Source organism: Alosa pseudoharengus, unplaced genomic scaffold (genome assembly GCF_046254945.1).
Source record: "Alosa pseudoharengus isolate Yale_2024_CS ecotype anadromous, Long Island Sound unplaced genomic scaffold, YU_APseudo_1.1 YU_APseudo_1.1_scf_4, whole genome shotgun sequence".
Classification (NCBI taxonomy): domain Eukaryota; kingdom Metazoa; phylum Chordata; class Actinopteri; order Clupeiformes; family Clupeidae; genus Alosa; species Alosa pseudoharengus.
The window spans coordinates 45,929,091-45,947,477 of record NW_027468774.1 but is presented as its reverse complement, the minus strand read 5'-3'; the positions used below and the strand labels follow the sequence as shown (position 1 = coordinate 45,947,477).

General features: G+C 40.0%; 1 protein-coding gene across 1 annotated transcript in view; it reads left to right on the top strand.

Annotated features, from left to right (window-relative positions):
- The window catches only part of usp31 (ubiquitin specific peptidase 31), a 300,296-nt gene that overhangs the window by 35,590 nt on the left and 246,319 nt on the right, over positions 1 to 18,387 (top strand). Inside the window, exon 3 of the mRNA XM_076266583.1 lies at positions 507 to 598. Coding sequence (XP_076122698.1) covers positions 507 to 598 — 92 coding nt within the window. The remainder of the gene's footprint in view (positions 1 to 506; positions 599 to 18,387) is intronic.

The window sequence follows — 18,387 nt, the reverse complement described above, 5'->3', positions numbered from 1 at the left end:
CTCCGGGGACAATGTGATCCCTTGTAATATAGCTGACATATGTAAGTCACTTTGGTCAAGAAGTGTCTGCTAAATGTAATGTAAGTAAGTAAGTAAGTAGAGTGGCCCAGCCAGAGTCCAGACCTCAATCCGTCAAAAAGTGAGCACAAGGTGCGGTCAGGTTCAGTCTAGAATTATTGTGGACACATGGATAGGCTTGGTAGGTATGATAATTGCCATTTTGAGAGCTGTGAATGCAAATAAAGATGTTCCCATTGATTATTTAAAAAGGGTATGAATAATTTTGGACATGACATTTCTCATAAAAATGTAAACAATGTTTTTGTTTCCATGTTCCTACCACATTGTCTTACAAAGGTTTGCCATTTGGCAGTGTCATTTTCAATCAGAACAAACATATTGGTCAAGAGAAAATTAACATTCAATCAATATTTGCCAGGAGTATGAATAATTTTGTTCTGTATGTGTTATAATTTTGCTTATGTTCGTTTATTTGTTTTTTTTAGCCTCCTGTGGAAGAACATGACTCTTCAGAAGGACCGTCTCCATCGCTTTCAACTGGTTCTTTTGTCCAGGAACTTTTTCAGGCCCAGTATAGGTATGTGATTAGATCAGATTGCCTACTATGTACATTTTAGTGCATATTTTGTGCAGCATACCCGTGTTCTCCTAGGGTGGCTGTATTGTATGGTTATATGCGAGTGATTGAAGTTAAGTTATGCGGTTTAAAGAGCAATTCATAGGTTCAATGTGTTTCTAAATGTACAATTGATCAGAAGTTAATGTAGAAAGGTGTTTATGGATGATTTAATGTGATTTACTATGGAATAAAATCTATGGATAAAGGGCTCAGTTTTAAGCAGTTTAAGCTTTGTTCTACCAATTGAAATGACAAAGTAGCCTAATATAAAGTCACTGACAAGATAATAAATCCACAACACCAACTAGGGAATGACTATAATTTTTCTTGACTGACCACACGAGCCTCATTAGCCGGTTTAAACCGGTTAACTGATTAGTTTAAAATATGTTACGCTATTTGAAATAACAGCCATTTCGAGCCGCGCCTGCAATTTTGCAACTCTGTCGCATCGTCGCCCTTCCACTCACGTCACTTTTTTTAAAATCCCCTACAGCGTGAAACATGAGTCCCGCAAATGCGGCGCCAAGGAGCTTGTATGTAATCGGAGGACAAATGGCTCCTTAGTTTCGAAATGGTTTGGGTACAAGGTGATCGCGTTGAAAATAAAGGCGTTTGTCTAGCGTTAGAAGTTCATTTGAAACATTGCCGCGGCTCATTTAATAAAATGACAGCTCCGAAGACTTTAGTTTGAGGTAGTGTTAACAATAATAAAGAAAGATGATGATCATCTGTTATCTGTTACCATTGATGATACTTCCTGAAATGTAGATGTAATGTATTTCCAAATCTAAGCCCATCTTATGCGGAATGTTGCCTAATAGACTGCAACACGATAAAACTAATAAAACATGGATATTGGATGTTGGATTGGATATATGGATAAAACAGGCACCTTCAGAATGCGTAAAAGACGCACTGGCCAAGGCAGGTCTAACCTTCTAATAGCGGACAGAACAACTCTTTTCTTTAATTAATTGCGTAAGCTCTAGAAATCCCTCACCGCTTACAAAGTCAATGGGCAGCATGTCTTTTTCATCATTCCGCATATCTTTTGGGTAATAGTCTCTGAGCGCTGTTTGTCACATTTCCTACCAGCTAGCATAGATGACACAGTAGGTTGCTTTGGCTACCTTTCTCACTCGAAGAGGCTTGCGGGTGTCGCGTTTTCAAGTGATGCATCATAGATGATGTGTGATACAGTGCTTAAATATAGTAGTAGCACAAGTTGCAACTTACATCTGTGTCATTCTTTTAGATGAAATGGTCCCACACACTACTTTTCTTTGCATGCTTCATCCTGTCGTCTGCCCAGGCTCTAACCTCGAGTGTTTTAGCCTGTAGCCTATACTTTTCACAAACCTTGTGAGCGCGCGAACCCAAACGCTGTGACCTCACGCCAAATGTTTTATTTGTTTATTAAGTAGGCAACAGGCGAGTTATGGAAAATTTTAATTAAATGGCAAAGTTGGTTAACACAATTCCAAATACAAAAACAACACAAAGAGAACTTGATGGCTGATTATCTTAAGCAAACCTTTTTATCCAGACATAATATGTCATAGTTGTTTTTATCCAACTATGTTATCTACGTTAGCTATGTTTCTGTGTGACAAGAGATTTCCCTGCTCTGATTTCACCCTAGCAAGTACAGTGGCTACTCCATAAGCCAAACAGAAACCAAATGCAACAGAAAGTAGCAGCGTTTGCAAGGAATGGGTAAACAGCAAACCAATGTGGCTTGAGGTGGAATTCTGGCGATTTTTCACATAGATCGCTCACATGAGCCCCCATGTTCATGCCCCCAGAATGTAGAGCTGTAGCTGCGTGGCTGCTTTAGCTGTTGGCTGCAGCAACTCGAGCTAGGTAAAACCAATGTTTTTTTCCCGTACCGACAGTAGCCTACTCGTGACCTCGAGAAACAAAGATCTGTGTGAAAAATTGCCAGAATTCTCCTTTAAATTCATTGTGATTCCATTTAATTTGCTTAGACTTAATTTACATACATACAGACATTACATACAGACATACATTTACAGAACCAACTATCAGAAAAACAACATATGCAATAAATAGGTCTACTGGGAAAATCTCTTTTTTGGAAATACTGGACCTGGTTTAGAGCTATTCTCTCATGCTACACAGACATTCTGGTGCTTCCACTTGTTCAGCTCAATGAACTGTGACCGTATTTCTAAAGAGAAATGCAAACAAATGCATCCATGACATTGTGGATGTCAATTCCGATGTTAATGTAGCCTACAATAGTGAAAATAACTTCAGTTGTTATATTATGTTTCAGAAGGTTTCTTTATTTGGACTTAAATCTATAAGTCGAATCCTCTCCAGTTAAGCGTGCTTGTCTACAGTGGGTATCAGTTAAGTTTGAATGGTTTCTGCATGAATCACGCACCCATTTTCTCGGCAGAAATGGCACAAACTGCAGTTGACCCAAACAACCACCAGGTGGGAGTTCTGCCACTACTATTTTTGATGCATGACTCATTCAGTTTCCAAGTCAGTAGAACAATCAGAGGGGTCATTCCACGTCAATTCAACCAGGGCCCACGCACTTAGGTCTCAAAAAATTCTGAAAAAATTACCAGGTGTACCTATGTCAATGAGCCATTTTGCCCATGTTCAGGGTGGAAAATAAAAAAGAAAGATTTGCATAAGACAAGTCAAATTGGTGTTTTCAAAAAGAAAAGATCATGGAGAATAAAGAAAAACATATTTAAAAAAATCTTTGTATATTCCCACAAGGTGTTTGGGTGCTCTGAAAATGATAACCAAAATGATTTTTCAGACTTGTGAGGTCTGCTGTTCAGACCCTGAAGGGATTTATTTTCTGTTCATTGCTTGTTGTGAGAGTGTTTCTACTTATCTCAGTAAGAAAAATAAATCAAGAGCCTATGTTGAGTACAAATATGTCTTCTGAAGGCTTAAACAGAGCCCAGCCAAAAACTCCAATAAAATTTGTATCAACTTTGAGGGACAGCTATGACCATGCAGGATTATCCAGACCAAACGTGACGATTTTGCTACATACTATTCCTATTTATGTACCAGCATGCAAAATTTGAGCCTCCTACATGGTTTAGTTCTTGCGCTGTGGGCTTGTGAACTTTGACAAAAAAAAGAGCACGAACAAAATCGACACCCCCCTCCTCCTGTAAAACTGGCTGTATCTTGGAAAGTATTGATCTTACATAAGAGTAATTTTACAGTGTGTCTCCTGGGTAACATAGGTACACCTGGTAATTTTTTCAGAATTTTTTGAGTAAGTGCGTGGGCCCTGGTTGAACTGACGTGGAATGACCCAGAGACAGTTGAGCCATTACCAAACATATATGATAATACAATAGCGTGAGTTTATGTATCTTATATCAGGGGCGTCGCCAGTCGATTTTGCCGGGGCTTCAGCCCCGAATGTTTAGAGTGTAGCCCCGAATGTATTTTGCAAAGTTGACTAACAAGAAACTATTATTCGGATCATGCATTGGAACTGTGAGATGAGATGGACTTATTTATCAAATATAAAAGCAGGACACGGGTTTTCTCTCACTCTCCTTCATGCAGCAGATCTAACTTGAACGTTAGGCTACCTTAGGCTACCATAATTTGAAACGTAGGCTGCTTAGAGCGCGCGCACGCACGTGACAGAGAGTCAGTCACTTCCAGGGTTGGGCATGTCATTGTTTGCATTTCAATGCAGTTTGCATTTGCATTATATTTAGTATAAGAAAGTTATAAGGAAATCATAAAATTTGTCAGGCCATCACTGTAAATAAGAACTTGTTCTTAATGATCTGCCTGGTTAAATAAAGGTAAAATAAAATTAAAATAAAGGCAACAAGGCAGGGGCGCCGGAACGAGTTTCAAAGTGTAGCCCAAAATAGCATGTGCTGTATTTTCTCTTTCTTGCGCAAACAAAATGTGTGCAAATAGCCTGCGTAATTCTGCTTCATAAAGTTGAACAAACTCATGTGGTAATTTTATAGATAAATAGAAATAGCCTACTGTCATGCAGTTTATGGGGTAGGCCAACTTGGAGTGAACTTACACACATAAGATTCTTTCTCTAGGCTACTCGTAGCTGAGCAGAGTTGGGTGTAACATGCCATTATTCACGTTGCAGTTACTACAGTGTGTGAGCAAAGATATTCAGAATTCTGGGAGGGCGACAAGAATATTGGCAAAAAATAGAATTCATCGGAGTAGGCTGTTTCAGGGTAGGAACAAAGATTCTATAGATAACTAAGATGAATCATAAGACGATTCACCAATGGAACGAAATGACACTAGTTCAGGACTCCTAAATAGGCGTGTCAAAACATAAACTTTTCTCTGAATAAGCAATAATAACATATACATATCATTTTGTATACTATTTTACAGTCATTGTTTGTGTGTGATGCCAATGAAACACTCTTTCGGACACGGAATGAATAATTTCATTTTGCCCCGTTAAACAAGCTAGCTAGCTAGCTAGCTAACGTTAGCACAGTAAACGGAAAGTGAATGGGAATGTTCGCTAGCAAGCAAGCAGCTAAGAACTTTGGTTAAACTTATATATTGTTGCAAACAAACCTGAAATAACATATGTTCAGCAACTTTGTGGTAGTCTACTAGTTCTAGCAAAAAATATAGGTTTTACCTAAAATGTTAGGTTAGTTTATCAACCATTTCTGAGTCTAGAGCCTCTGAGAACAGGTGGCTGTGCACCAGAGCTTTGAGGAGACAGTGACAGATCACGAACAAAGCTATTTTTGTCTTTATTTGTTTAGTTGGAAAATACAATTTCAATGTCGGAATGTTAGGGAGACATGTGGCTTCTAGAAAATGGGTTCAAAACTTACATCGCTGAATGTAGGACTAAGGGATTGGCCATATTCCGTGAAAATGTTCATTTCTCCCATAGGAATACATAGACACTGGACCTCCCGCTAGACTCCTAAATGGGCGTAAAAGCTTTGAACCCCACGTCACAACGTGCCAGAATTTACCCTCTTATGAATCGTCTCGCTTTATCAACCGCTTCGTCTCTGGTAGGAATTTAACGGTGGCCACGACGGCCATGGCCGTCGTTGCCCCTTGCGTTGGCCGTGATGCCCCTTTGAAAATCAGAGGTTTACAGGCCACGGTGGCCTTGGTGCCCCCTTCTTTCAATATTATTCTGCTTTGCATCTGACTAATAGCGACTAATTTTTATTTAGCCCATGGCCTGTCAAAATAATCTTAGCATTCACAGCGCAAATTAATTTAGTCTTTTACGCAGTGGAGAAAGTGACAGCACACGGCAAGAAAGAAAGTGCGTCTTAAATCACCCATTCTTCTCAGTTGAACTACTCGCGAAGTAGCCTCCTCATCACACAGACATCACATGTATCACATCACATGAAAGAGCTTTTTCTCAGCTTTTAAACGATTTTAGCCGCTAATTGCTGTGGCGAACGGTTCGTGAGAAAAGTAAATAATATAATTCAATTTAATCATAAATTCTACTGAAGGTTCTGCGCCCATCTCCCTACCCATTCATCTCGGTGGAATACTTCACAAACCCTTTGTTCAACACATGACAAACCATATATCAGAATAAACAGCAGACCTTACCGAATACAAAGGTGTAAAGCAGTCCCCTGTACAGTCAGCCGTTCCAGAGTAATCCATTGAATTTGCAGCAAATTTTGACATGCATGGATGTCTCCAAATTTGGGCTTTAAGTTTTACAATGTGTTTAAATTGTTCTACATGATTTCATAACCGGCCAAATACAAAATAAATGTTACAAATATCGCCTAGATATCAGTAGATCAGAGGACAGAAAGTAACCTTAATAATCACAAAATGCTAAGCATGCATAGGCTATTTGAGTTTCTTAAAGCTGAGCTGTGCTTAAATTGTTCAATACAGTGGGCATCGCTTTCAAATGGCCACTTCAGTCGCGCATTACGAGGCGTGAAGCTGCGTGAAGCTTTAGTACCACTTTCAGCCACTGTGCGTCGCTCTGCCACTGTACATCGCTCTGCCTGCTGCCCCTTCTGAAAAAGCTATGGCTTAAGGCTTGACTACACGGTGGTAACGAAAATCGAAATCGAAAATCGAAAATTGCTGTCTACATTATTGTCAGTGTTGGGTTAGCGCAACTACGCAAATCAAAACAGTGGTGTGATAATTGAGCCAGTAGAGAAATAACTGTTCAGAATTAATCTGTAGCCTTGGGTAGGCTTCTGCGACGTTTTTCACAGGCTACGGTATAGAGGCTTAGACAACTATGACCCACGTTTTGGTTTCGTAAATTAATTTGCCCTACTTCTTGACTGCAATGTAGTCAATTGACTGCTTGACATGTCATTTTTATTTTTCTGTACAATAAACAAATACATCTGCTTTATGCCGCAGAATTACATTCATATTTGGAACTTACATAGTCCAATGCATCGTTACACTACGTTAGTGTTTCCAAAAACCATAGTAGCAACGAACGTTCGCAACCACTATCGTAAAGTTGTGTAGTTACACCTCTCGACCTGTGGTAGAATGCTAGTAGAAGCATAGTTCCAGGGATCTTCATGTCAAAGACGTCACTGACGCCAGTTATTTGTTTGCAAATTAATAATTATTAATAAATATATTTAGGTTTCTAATTTGTATTTACACTTCTAACCACCATGCATCCATATTTTAAAATGCCCAAGGCAGAAAATACATAAATTAAAAGTCAATTTGCAGCCATGTGCACGTAAGTAAAAGTCACACACCTGCAGATAATAATAAGGTGGTGCTCACTTTTTGACGAGTCAGCTGAGAATATGTAGCCTTTCATGGAGAGGGGGGGGGGTCCTTGTTAGTTTACGCAAACCAAGCCAAGAAGGCTGATTCTGATTTTGATAATACGATCTGCACAAAAGATAAACTTAGGTAAACAACGATGTCAATATTGTTGTCAAAATCTTAACCCAGATTCGAACTCTTGGAACTGCTGTGCAACGGTGGCTGTCATCTGCCGGCCTTAACGCAATGCGCCACAGAAGTATGTGCAGGTGCCCGTTCACGTGCTACTAAACGTCATTAACCACCTTAGTCCAGACTACTGAAGTTTAGAAACTCTCATGGTCCAAACTTACAGTACTATGTAAGTACGACAGTTTTGGGAAACAGTCGTAACTTGCATGTTGGTTAGTTGAACGATGCATCCTGTTAGTAAAAAACTAACCTCCGTAGTTGTACGGGAAACGCACCCCAGATCAGCTTGTAGGCCATTAGCAATCTGTTTATTTTATTTTATGAAGCCTACACAGTAGATCACATGCCACATTCTCACTTTCAATAGACAGATGCAATAGCCATTGGTCAAGTATTGAGTATAAACCAATTAAGATAGTATGAAGTACTTTTTGTATAGGGTACTATCATAAAAATGTGTTGAAACGAATAGCATTTTGCAACTTGACAAAACACTGGATTAAATATCGTAGGCACAGGAGATGTAATGTATAGGCTAGCCTACTGTTGACGTTGTTTCATAGCCTTTTGCTTGTGTGTAGTTAGGCCCACTGCTAGAATTTGACAGGAGCTCGCATGTCGCTTTAAAGTAAGCTACTTGGGCTCACGCAAGCTGTCAAACACTGTCCACTCGCCTATGTGGTGCACCCCTCTGGTTTATGCATCCAGTGTTTATCATATGTTAGCTAACTGTATCTGGATGTGTTGCTATCAGAGCAAGACGTTAGAGATGGCGCATGACATGCAGTGATGCCTCGTATACATTTTTTTTTTTTTTTTTTAAACGCTATTTAAGCACCGAAATGAGGCACCGAAATCCACATTGTTATTCGATGCAGTTACTACCAGAGGTGGGACCAAGTCACTGTTTGGCAAGTCACAAGTAAGTCCCAAGTCTTAGCAGTCAAGTCCCAAGTAAAGACAGAGAAGGGCAAGTCGAGTCCAAGTCCAAGTCACCTCAAAGCCAAGTCGAGTCCAAGTCCAAGTCCCAACCTTTTTCAAGTCCTGAACAAGTCATCAGGTACTCTTCACTTAATAATGCCATTATTAGACTATCGATCATAATTTTAAGACATCAATCTAATCTACAGTATGTTTTTTATAAATACAGATTCAAATATGTTCAATGGTTCTGTCTTGAAATCTTTTACGATATATGCATGTGCATACCTGTGAAATATACGCATGAGCCTACCTGGGTAATCTGTACAAAACGGATAGCTACAAGACATTCAGCACAGCAGCAAATATATGTTGTTTTTCCAAATTGTGGCGTCCACTGTAAGGATGAATAATAATTTGACTGATGGCATTTCACTGTGTTAGGCCACAGATTTGCCTGCAAACAATTTATTAGGCTGTCTGCCAGTGGCGACTCATAAGGGAAGCCAAGGTCATGGTTAATGATTACAATAAATGGTGACGAGAAGAATCGTCACATAGGCTACATTAGTAAATTGCTGCAGTTAAATATTTTACGCTTTTATTAGGGCTGTCAAACGATTAAAAAAATAACTAATTCATGTCATATTTTGAAATGAATTAATCTAGATTAATTGCGATTAAAAAGTACATTTTCTCCCTAAAGACTAAGCTTCTTATATGCCATATTAAATACAGCATAAATCACTTTTATTACTGAGTAACCACAAAGGTAAAAGTAAAACACTTCTATATTATTTAAAGGATAATAATGACAAAGTAATTTTGTTTTAAAGCATTCATTTCTTAAATACTATACATGTGATGATGTTTAACTCATTTGTAAAAGGTGCACTGTCACTTTAAGCCCATTGTGTGCCACTGTCCACACGTTCTCCTAATGATCTTTTTTTACCAGCTCCATTCAAATATAGCTATGGCTAGTCCACAAACTCTAACATTGTTGGTGCCACATGTATAGCACAATATTAACAATGATAAGCATGATATTAATTTGGCACAAACAGCTTTCTTTCCTTTGGAAATAAAAGCATGTAATGACATGATGCTTGCTAGACATTTTCTGTTTGTAATTAAAAGTGAATTATAAGCTTGGTATTAGGCTTATTCGATCTACGTAATAATCAGGTAATAACGTTCGCAGCGGCCATTTTGTTGATATAGAAAATGCATAGGTAGGTCTATTTAATGCAGCTGTCAATTGACAAGCGCGACAGCGCCGGTATGATCGCTGTAGGCTATTTATTTATTTGTACAAAATTTAACGTGATGGTAGGCCTATGTTGTGCAATAGGCCTAGGCTACAGGGCAGGCCGTTCTAACAACAGCAATACAGGCCGTTCTAACAGCAAATAGCTCTAGATTCACCCACTGTCAGAAACATAGCCTACCTGTCAACTTTTTCCCAGCTGTCTTCCTGTTTTAATATTTTCCCGTAAAATATCCCATATTTTATTACTTTCATAACATTAGCCCCATCGGACTTGGCCGTCTCTTTACTGTTGTCCTGTACCCCCTGCCCTTCCAGCGAAAATATGTTTTTAAAGCATCGTTTTGCTTGAGAGTGATCAGAACAGTGTGGGAGAGAGCACGATTTGATGCCAATCTCTAGCTTAGCTTCACACCTCGTTTAATTAGTGCAGCAGTTTTGTAGTAGGCCTACGACTTCTTGCTCTCAGCAGAGGGATAGCAACAGAAGGACAAATGTTGAAATGCCCCTGTATTTTGGGTGAGTAACCCGGAAAATCTCCCTTATTTTCGTTGCTCAATGTTGACATGGTCAGAAAACGAGAAGAGAATGAGACTGAGAAGTAGTCAGCGCAGGAGAGACTTGTGGCTACATAGGATAAATAGCCTAGGCTAAACTTACAGCCAACTCCTCACATCGCCATTATTATATTTGTATTATTAATACTATATTATATTGTCCTCTGTGGGCTAAGTTAAATACGTTTTAGACAGCGCAGACAGCTGCCCCTATGCAATGCGGAGACATCAGCAGTAGCCTGATGTAGTCGCCTACCATAGATTACCTTTGGACATAATTGCATTTGCATAGATAGCATTGCTAGGTAGGCAATGTTAGCCAACGTTTACAGTAGCCTAAAGGCTAATATATTATTCATGATGCGCCCTTTTCAGCTTGTCTTAGTGGAACGGCAAGTGGCAGATAGTAGGAACAAACTCAGCGGAGAAAGATATCAGTAGATACTTCTGATTTGTATAGTGTTTTGTTCACTTGGATTTTGGAAATGTTACAGAGAATATGTTAGCCCTTTCTGCCAGACATGTAGTTGCATCATAGATCCTCCTGTAGAAGTTATCAGACAAAAACGATCACTGGCTAACCCACTTTAAACTAGGCCTACTTTAGCAAAGTCCTTGGCTGCAGGTTGCAGTCCAATGAGATGCAACTTTATTCTCTGCGATCATGGCAATGTTAGACGATGTCGTTGGTGGAACAAATATAAGTTCGCCGACCTTGACTCAGGCGACTTGAACGCTTGTCCCCTTCAGCTGCGACGTGTGCCGATGTATGAACAAGACAGTTAGGCTATAAATAAATATCGGGGTAATTCAGTTGACAATAATCGATAATAAGCGATTGTCACATAGAATATAGCCTATAGAACTGGAATGTCATATCAACAATATGGCCGCGGCGGTGTTTGCGAATAAGCCCTATAGCCAGTAGCCATCTAGCTACGTGGAATGCGTTTCAATCGGCATAATATCATGTGCTAATGATAATATCACGTAAACGAATTATTGAAGACTCACCAGTTCCATTACACAAAGGCAAAGACAACTCTTCATATTCTTGTCCATTTTCCAAATCACAGTGAGTGCAGCCTATGTCAAAGTGCCCTGGCTCTCACAGTTTATAACAGTAGTGAGTACCGGATAAATCTGCAATTTCCTCTAATCTCGTCTTTGTTTCCTTCACGATTTCCCTTCATAGGCCTACGTTTCTCTCCCTTTCTTGCGCGCTGAGACGCGTTCTCAATTAAATAGTAGGCTAGCATATGTTCAAGTTGGATCTTAATGGAGAGGACCCGAAACGTATCATCTTTATGTAACATGCTGTTGATACATTTTGACATTGTAAACGTTCTCTAACAAGAATGCAAATCAGTTTGCAGTAAAGCTAATATTTATTTAATATTGGTATGGCACCTGGGATCTCCTAAACCAAGGACGATTCAATACTCCAGAGACTTCTTGCTAACATTTGAAAAACCTGTGACCAGGGGACCACCAGCGGACCTGATTTTACCTGATCTGGCAGGAACTTGCCGGCCTCAGAAAAGGTGACCACTTCAGAGTTCCACCATGGAAACCAAGGAAGCGAGGCAGGAGAGGCGGAGTGCGGGAGCGTATGAGACGGCAACACCTGTCTCACATTCCCCTGCCTTCAATTATCCTGTCCAACGCCCGTTCTCTCCGTAATAAAGCTGACGAACTCCAGGCTCTTGTTCGCCACCAACATGCATTCAAAAGCACCTGTATTCTGGCCTTCTCAGAGACCTGGCTCGGGGAAAGGGACGCTGATGGTGATTTGATTATAGACGGGTTTGGGATCCCGTTCCGTACCGACAGAACGTCCACAACCACCGGAAAATCATGCGGAGGTGGGGTATGTGCTTATATTAACCCTTAGAACCCTAAGCTGTTTTTAGGGCATTTTCACTACCTTTATTCAGAAGGATTTATTCTGGTCATTGTGAGTGCCACACACACATATTATATATAGTTTTTTTTCAGCAGAGTCTAGGCTATCCAGATCTGCCATCATGTCATGTATTAGTGCTAGATTGATTTTACTTTGATTTTTAAAGAATTAAAATATAAAAAGCGTATTGTAAAAATTCTTATATTTTGACCTGTATCTCCCACAGCAAGCTCATAGCTCTACATGCATTTCATGTGTGTGTAGGGCAGACTGTCCTGAATAGGGCAATATAATTGCCATGTTGGAGGGATACTCTGGGGCTGAGCAATTTACAGAAATATGTGGTGTGTGATTTATGGAAATAAATGCCATTTTTTATTTAATGATGAAAAATGACCTTTCTGCGCTCCATATCTGACACGAACTGATCTGTCCTGACTTGACCCAAGTTTGCGTGTTAGCATGTGTGCCATAATGATTCTCAACTTTTTACTGCATTGCCATGAACAAAGTAAAGGCAAAAAAGGTGTTTCTTTGTTCAACAAATTGGGATGCAATGTGAGCCTTGAATTGGATGCCATGCAGGAATTTGCTAGGATCTCAAAACCGGATTATGAACATGCTTTGCCGTAGAGAAACACACGATAGCATTGGATTATAAACATGCTTTGCCACAAAAACAGACAAAAACGTGGGGTAAGTCCAGCTATATGAAGTTATTATTTTGCTGTCACTTCGTCTGTTTTATAACCCAGTATCAAATGATAGCTCTGTGTCTCCTCTTTCATCTGACATGTGTGGCATATCTATCCGATCACGGGTCCGCGAGTAATTCAAACGAGAGTAATGGGTGTGCAGGTTGGTTTGTGTACATGACGTTAATATTTTGCAGTCACTTCGTGTGTTTTTATAAGCCAGAAGGATCGATAAACATGGTACAAATGGATAGCCCTGTGTCTCCTCTTTCATCTGATATGCTTGCCATATCTATGCGATCACAAGTTCGCGAGTAATTCAAACGAGAGTAATGGGTGCGCAGGTGAACACAGAGAAGTATAGACTGTAAATATGATGCTATTTGATTTAATTTCATGATTTTTTAAAATGTTCATACTTGATCGTACAGACAAGTGCGTGGTCTCGTTGGAAAGCCCCACTTCTTCTCTGTCATGCTATAAAGGTTTCATCTCGCTGCGATTAACAGCCGCGGAGCAATGTAACAGAGAAGAAAGGGTGTGTTTTTTGACGCACTTTGCGTCAATCGGGTTCTAAGGATTAATGAACGCTGGTGCAAAAACGTTCTAGTGAGAGAGAGACTTTGTACCAAGGATGTGGAGCTGCTTTCCTTGTCCATGCGCCCTATGTATTTGCCTCGAGAATTCCCACAGATTTTTGTTACTGTTGTTTACGTTCATCCAAAGGCGAATGAAAAAAACGCCTCAGAGCTCATCTCTCAGTCTGTGCATAAACTTCAGTCCCTTTCTCCTGACGCCCCCAACCTAGTTTTAGGAGATTTTAATCACTGCTCACTGGACAAACCCCTCAGGAGCTTTTATCAGTACGTCTCCTGCCCCACCAGGAAAGACAGGATTCTGGACAAGTGTTATGGGCCCATAAAAAATGCATATAAATCAATTCCATTACCCCCCCTCGGCTCAGCTGACCATAACTGTGTGTTCTTGGTTCCATCATATCGGACATGTCTTCAGAAGGGGAAGGTGACAACTAGAACCATCAAAGTGTGGTCAGAAAAGGGCACTCTCACACTCCAGGGCTGTCTGGACAGCACGGACTGGGAGGTGTTTATTGAATCCTCTAGAGACATTGATGAACTCACTAATGTGGTCAGTTCCTGAATAACTCACTGTGAGGACATTGTTGTTCCTGTAAAGTAATAAAGTAGTAAAGTAATAGTAAACCTTGGGTGAGCACACACCTTAAAGTGCTACTAAATAAAAAGAATCAGGCTTTTAAACAGGGAAATTCTGCTGAGTTAATGTCTGTACATAAGGAAATTAAACGGGAAACTAGGAGAGCTAAATTATCCTATAAAAGAAAACTAGAAGACAAGCTTAGCAACAATAATATGGGTTCAGCATGGGACAGTATTAGGTCTTTGGTCCGTCTGACTGACAATGTGAAGAAAAGGGTCTCACTAGATGGGTTCACCTCAGATGTGGCTCTGGCACAAGAGCTAAACAAATTTTACTCCAGATTTGATGTGCATTCCTTTAATAACGAAATAATGATGCTGAAAAATATAGCACTGGAATCTAAACATCAAGCGTCTCCTCCTTTTGATGTACATTCTGTTGTTAAAACTTTCAAACACTGCAAAAGAAGAAAAAGTGCTGGTCCAGATAATATCAGTAGTCAAATACTTTCCAACTGTGCTGATCAAGTAGGCCCTATTTTTAACTATATTTTTAATTTATCCTTGTCTCAGCAGAAGGTGCCTAACCTGTGGAAAATGTCTACTATAGTCCCTGTTGGCAAAACTAAACATCCCAAATCATTAAATGACTTCAGGCCTATAGCCCTGACTTCATTAGTTATGAAGTCATTTGAAAAATTGATCAAAGCCGAACTGCTGAAAACTACTGAACACCTGATGGACCCACTGCAGTTCGCATATACAGTGGGCATCGCTTTCAAATGACCACTTCATTCGCGCATTACGCGGCGTGAAGCTGCGTGAAGCTTTAGTACCACTTTCAGCCACTGTGCGTCGCTCTGCCACTGTACATCGCTCTGCCTGCCGTCCCTTCTGAAAGAGCAGGATCTACCATTATTGTCTACATTATTGTCAGTGTTGGGGTTAACGCAACTACGCAAATCAAATCAGTGGTGTGATAATTGAGCCAGTAGAGAAATAACTGTTCAGAATTAATCTGTAGCCTTGGGTAGGCTTCTGCAGAAAACAATGTTGTTGCCGAATACTATCTGGCGACGTTTTTAACAGGCTACGCAATAGAGGCTTAGACAACTATGACCCACGTTTTGGTTTCGTAAATTAATTTGCCCTACTTGGCTGCAATGTAGTCAATTGACTGCTTGACATGTCATTTTTATTTTTCTGTACAATAAACTAGGGATGTCCGATATTGGCTTTTTTGCCGATATCCGATATGCCGATATTGTCCAACTCTCAAATTTCGATTCCGATATCAGCCGATACCGATGTCGATATGTGGGTTATTTTTCCTCAAAACTAATTTAGGTAACATCACATATCTCCTGTTATGGAATTAACACAACATGCTTAATGTTATTGTGATGCCCCACTGGATGCATTCTTGAATGCAACAAGGCTTTCCAAATGTTAACATTGTCTGTGCAAAATAAGAAAAATACTTCAATTTAATTTAGGGAAAAAGTGCCATGTTTATTTTTTTTTTTTTAATTGTCTCAAACAACAGTTTGGATTACACTCTCCCTGAGATAATCTTGACAATGCCCACAACAAATAGGGCAAATTTGACTTCTTCACAAATGATAAAACATTGTACCTGAACAACTATGTGCAACATAGCAGAATGTAAAGCCAACTAAAATAACAGGCATAGTGTATGACAGGCTACCCTTTTTCTGTGTTAAATGAGCCTGCATTTGTAGGATGCTTCATGAACTGTTTCTTTAACTAAAACTCAATCACCTTAATTGAATGAATGCACAAATATGAGTCACGGGTGTCTGTTTTTACAGACAAGACAGACCCTCACTCTAAACCCGTCCTTCCTCATATACAGATATCTAGGCTATATTTAACATTTATTTTATATTTGGCCTGTTATGAAATCATGTATTGAACAATTTAAGCACAGCTCAGCTTTAAGAAACTCAAATAGCCTAGATGCATGCTTAGCATTTTGTGATCATGAAGGCTACTTTCACAAAGTCTTATAGTCCGCTGTCCTCTGATTTACCGATATCTAGGCGACATTTGTAATATTTGTTTTGTATTTGGCCCGTTATGAAATAATGTGGAACAATTTAAACACAGTGTAAAACTTAAATCCCAAATTTGGAGACATCCATGTATGTTGAAATTTACTGCAAATTCAAAACGGGATTAGTCTGGAACGGCTAACTGTACAGGGGACTGCTTTACACCTTTCTGTTCGGTAAGGTCTGCTGTTTATTCTGATATATGGTTTGTCATCATACGCAGAGTTAGTGGGGGGGCAGGGGGAGCACTGCCCCTCCTGGTGGAAACGGGTAATTGCATTGTTTCAAAAATTTGTGAAATATGTCTGGCATGACCAGATATTTTTAAAATAATTTAAATAACACAAAACAACAATAGAGAACGGGAGCAGCCAGGTTTTCTTCTCTTGCGATCCTTTACATTGAAAAGTGACATTACGGCCAACCTGACGCAGGACGCAAAAAACGCGAAAATTACTGTTGCACTAGTATGGACATCTTGCCGTGCCAACGTTGCAATAAAGGTTGCCTAAATGCCATGTATATAAATGTCCTGTCAGCTTACTAATTGATTTTGCGTTGTGTGTAGATTTGGACTTTTTATTCCACTTTGTTTAAACAGCAAAGTGGCAAAGCCTTGTTCACCTGTTTGGAACTGGCTGGTGAATGTGACGCGCGTAGGCCTGGCTAGATGACCCTTTTAGTGCATCTAGGCCTACTGATCGATGTGGATTACTTTTTTTCGTGTCATTGGATTACAGCAAAATATGAATATTCTTTTTCTTAACATTTCTTAACGTAATGGCGTGATTGCGCTTTGTTTCTGCTTTTGGAGAGGCATCAGACTGTAGGTGAACACTTCCTTTGATTCTTGGAGTTCTCGCTATGATTTAAGTCTGCCCTGCACTCAATAGCCTACAGTTTACTTACTTTGCCTTTGTAGAATCGAATTTGAGTTTTCAATGACTCGTTCTCCTTAAGCTAAGCATGCATGAACCGATGCATCTTGTTATTTCAAACTCCACTCTGCTAGGTGGCTCGCATGCCAGCAGCATTCTTGAGGCGTCGGAGGTTTACCAACGTTCCACAAGCACAGCTAAGCTAGCTGGCATCCGTTACACTAGGCTATATAGTTCGTTTTTAATAGCAAACAGAAGTGTCAAGATGGCAACAGGTCATTACATTCTTTAATTGACAAAATATGATTGTACATAATATTCAATCAATGTGGGGCAAATGAGGCTAGAGGCGGTGGATTAATTTATCAAAAGTGAGCAGCAACTCTATGGGCTAAGCCCCGAATGTTTTCAACTGCTAGGCGACACCCCTGTCTATTGCGTTTCAAGACAACCGTGCTGCATTGGATTTCATGAGGACGAATTGTTAAATTGTTACAATGTAATTATATATAGGCTATCATTATTTAGCATGTTTGTTTTCTCCATATGTGCTCATGCTGTGTTCCCCAAGTGTTAGGCCAGGTCTCAGCTGCTACAATTATTTATTTATTTTTTGTCTGCCCCCCCGGCTCGAATGTCAAACTCCGCCTATGTTTGTCATGTGTTAAACGAAGGGTTCTGAAGTATTCCACCGAGATGAATGGGTAGGGAGATGGACGCAAAACCTTCGGTAGAATTTATGATTAAATTGAATGATATTATTTACTTTTCTCGCGAACCGTTCACCACAGCAATTAGCGGCTAACATCGATTAAAAGCTGAGAAAAAGCTCTTTCATGTGATACTTGTGATGTCTGTGTGATGAGTAGGATGGGTTAATTTGGACGCACTTTCTTTCTTGCGCTGTCACTTTCTCCACTGCGTAATTTGGCCATAGGCCATAGGCTAAATATATATCGCTATTAGTAGGACGCAAAGCAGAATATTTAAAGAAGGGGGCACCAAGGCCACCGTGGCCTGCAAACCTCTGATTTTCAAAGGGGCGTCACGGCCAACGCAAGGGGCTACTACGGCCACGAGCAAGTTTGTTACTGCAGCCATCCACGCTTGTTTGTATGCTTCAAGACGCAGATTGATGAGGTCATCATCTGTGCGCCGGTAAACGCTTCAGGAGCGCATAGGCACTATGTGGGTGTAACGCAAGCATTATGTTATCGGTTTTAAGGCAAAAAAAATCCGATAACGATATTAACAGATATTACATTTTTATGCTAATATCGGGCCGATAATATCGGTTGGCC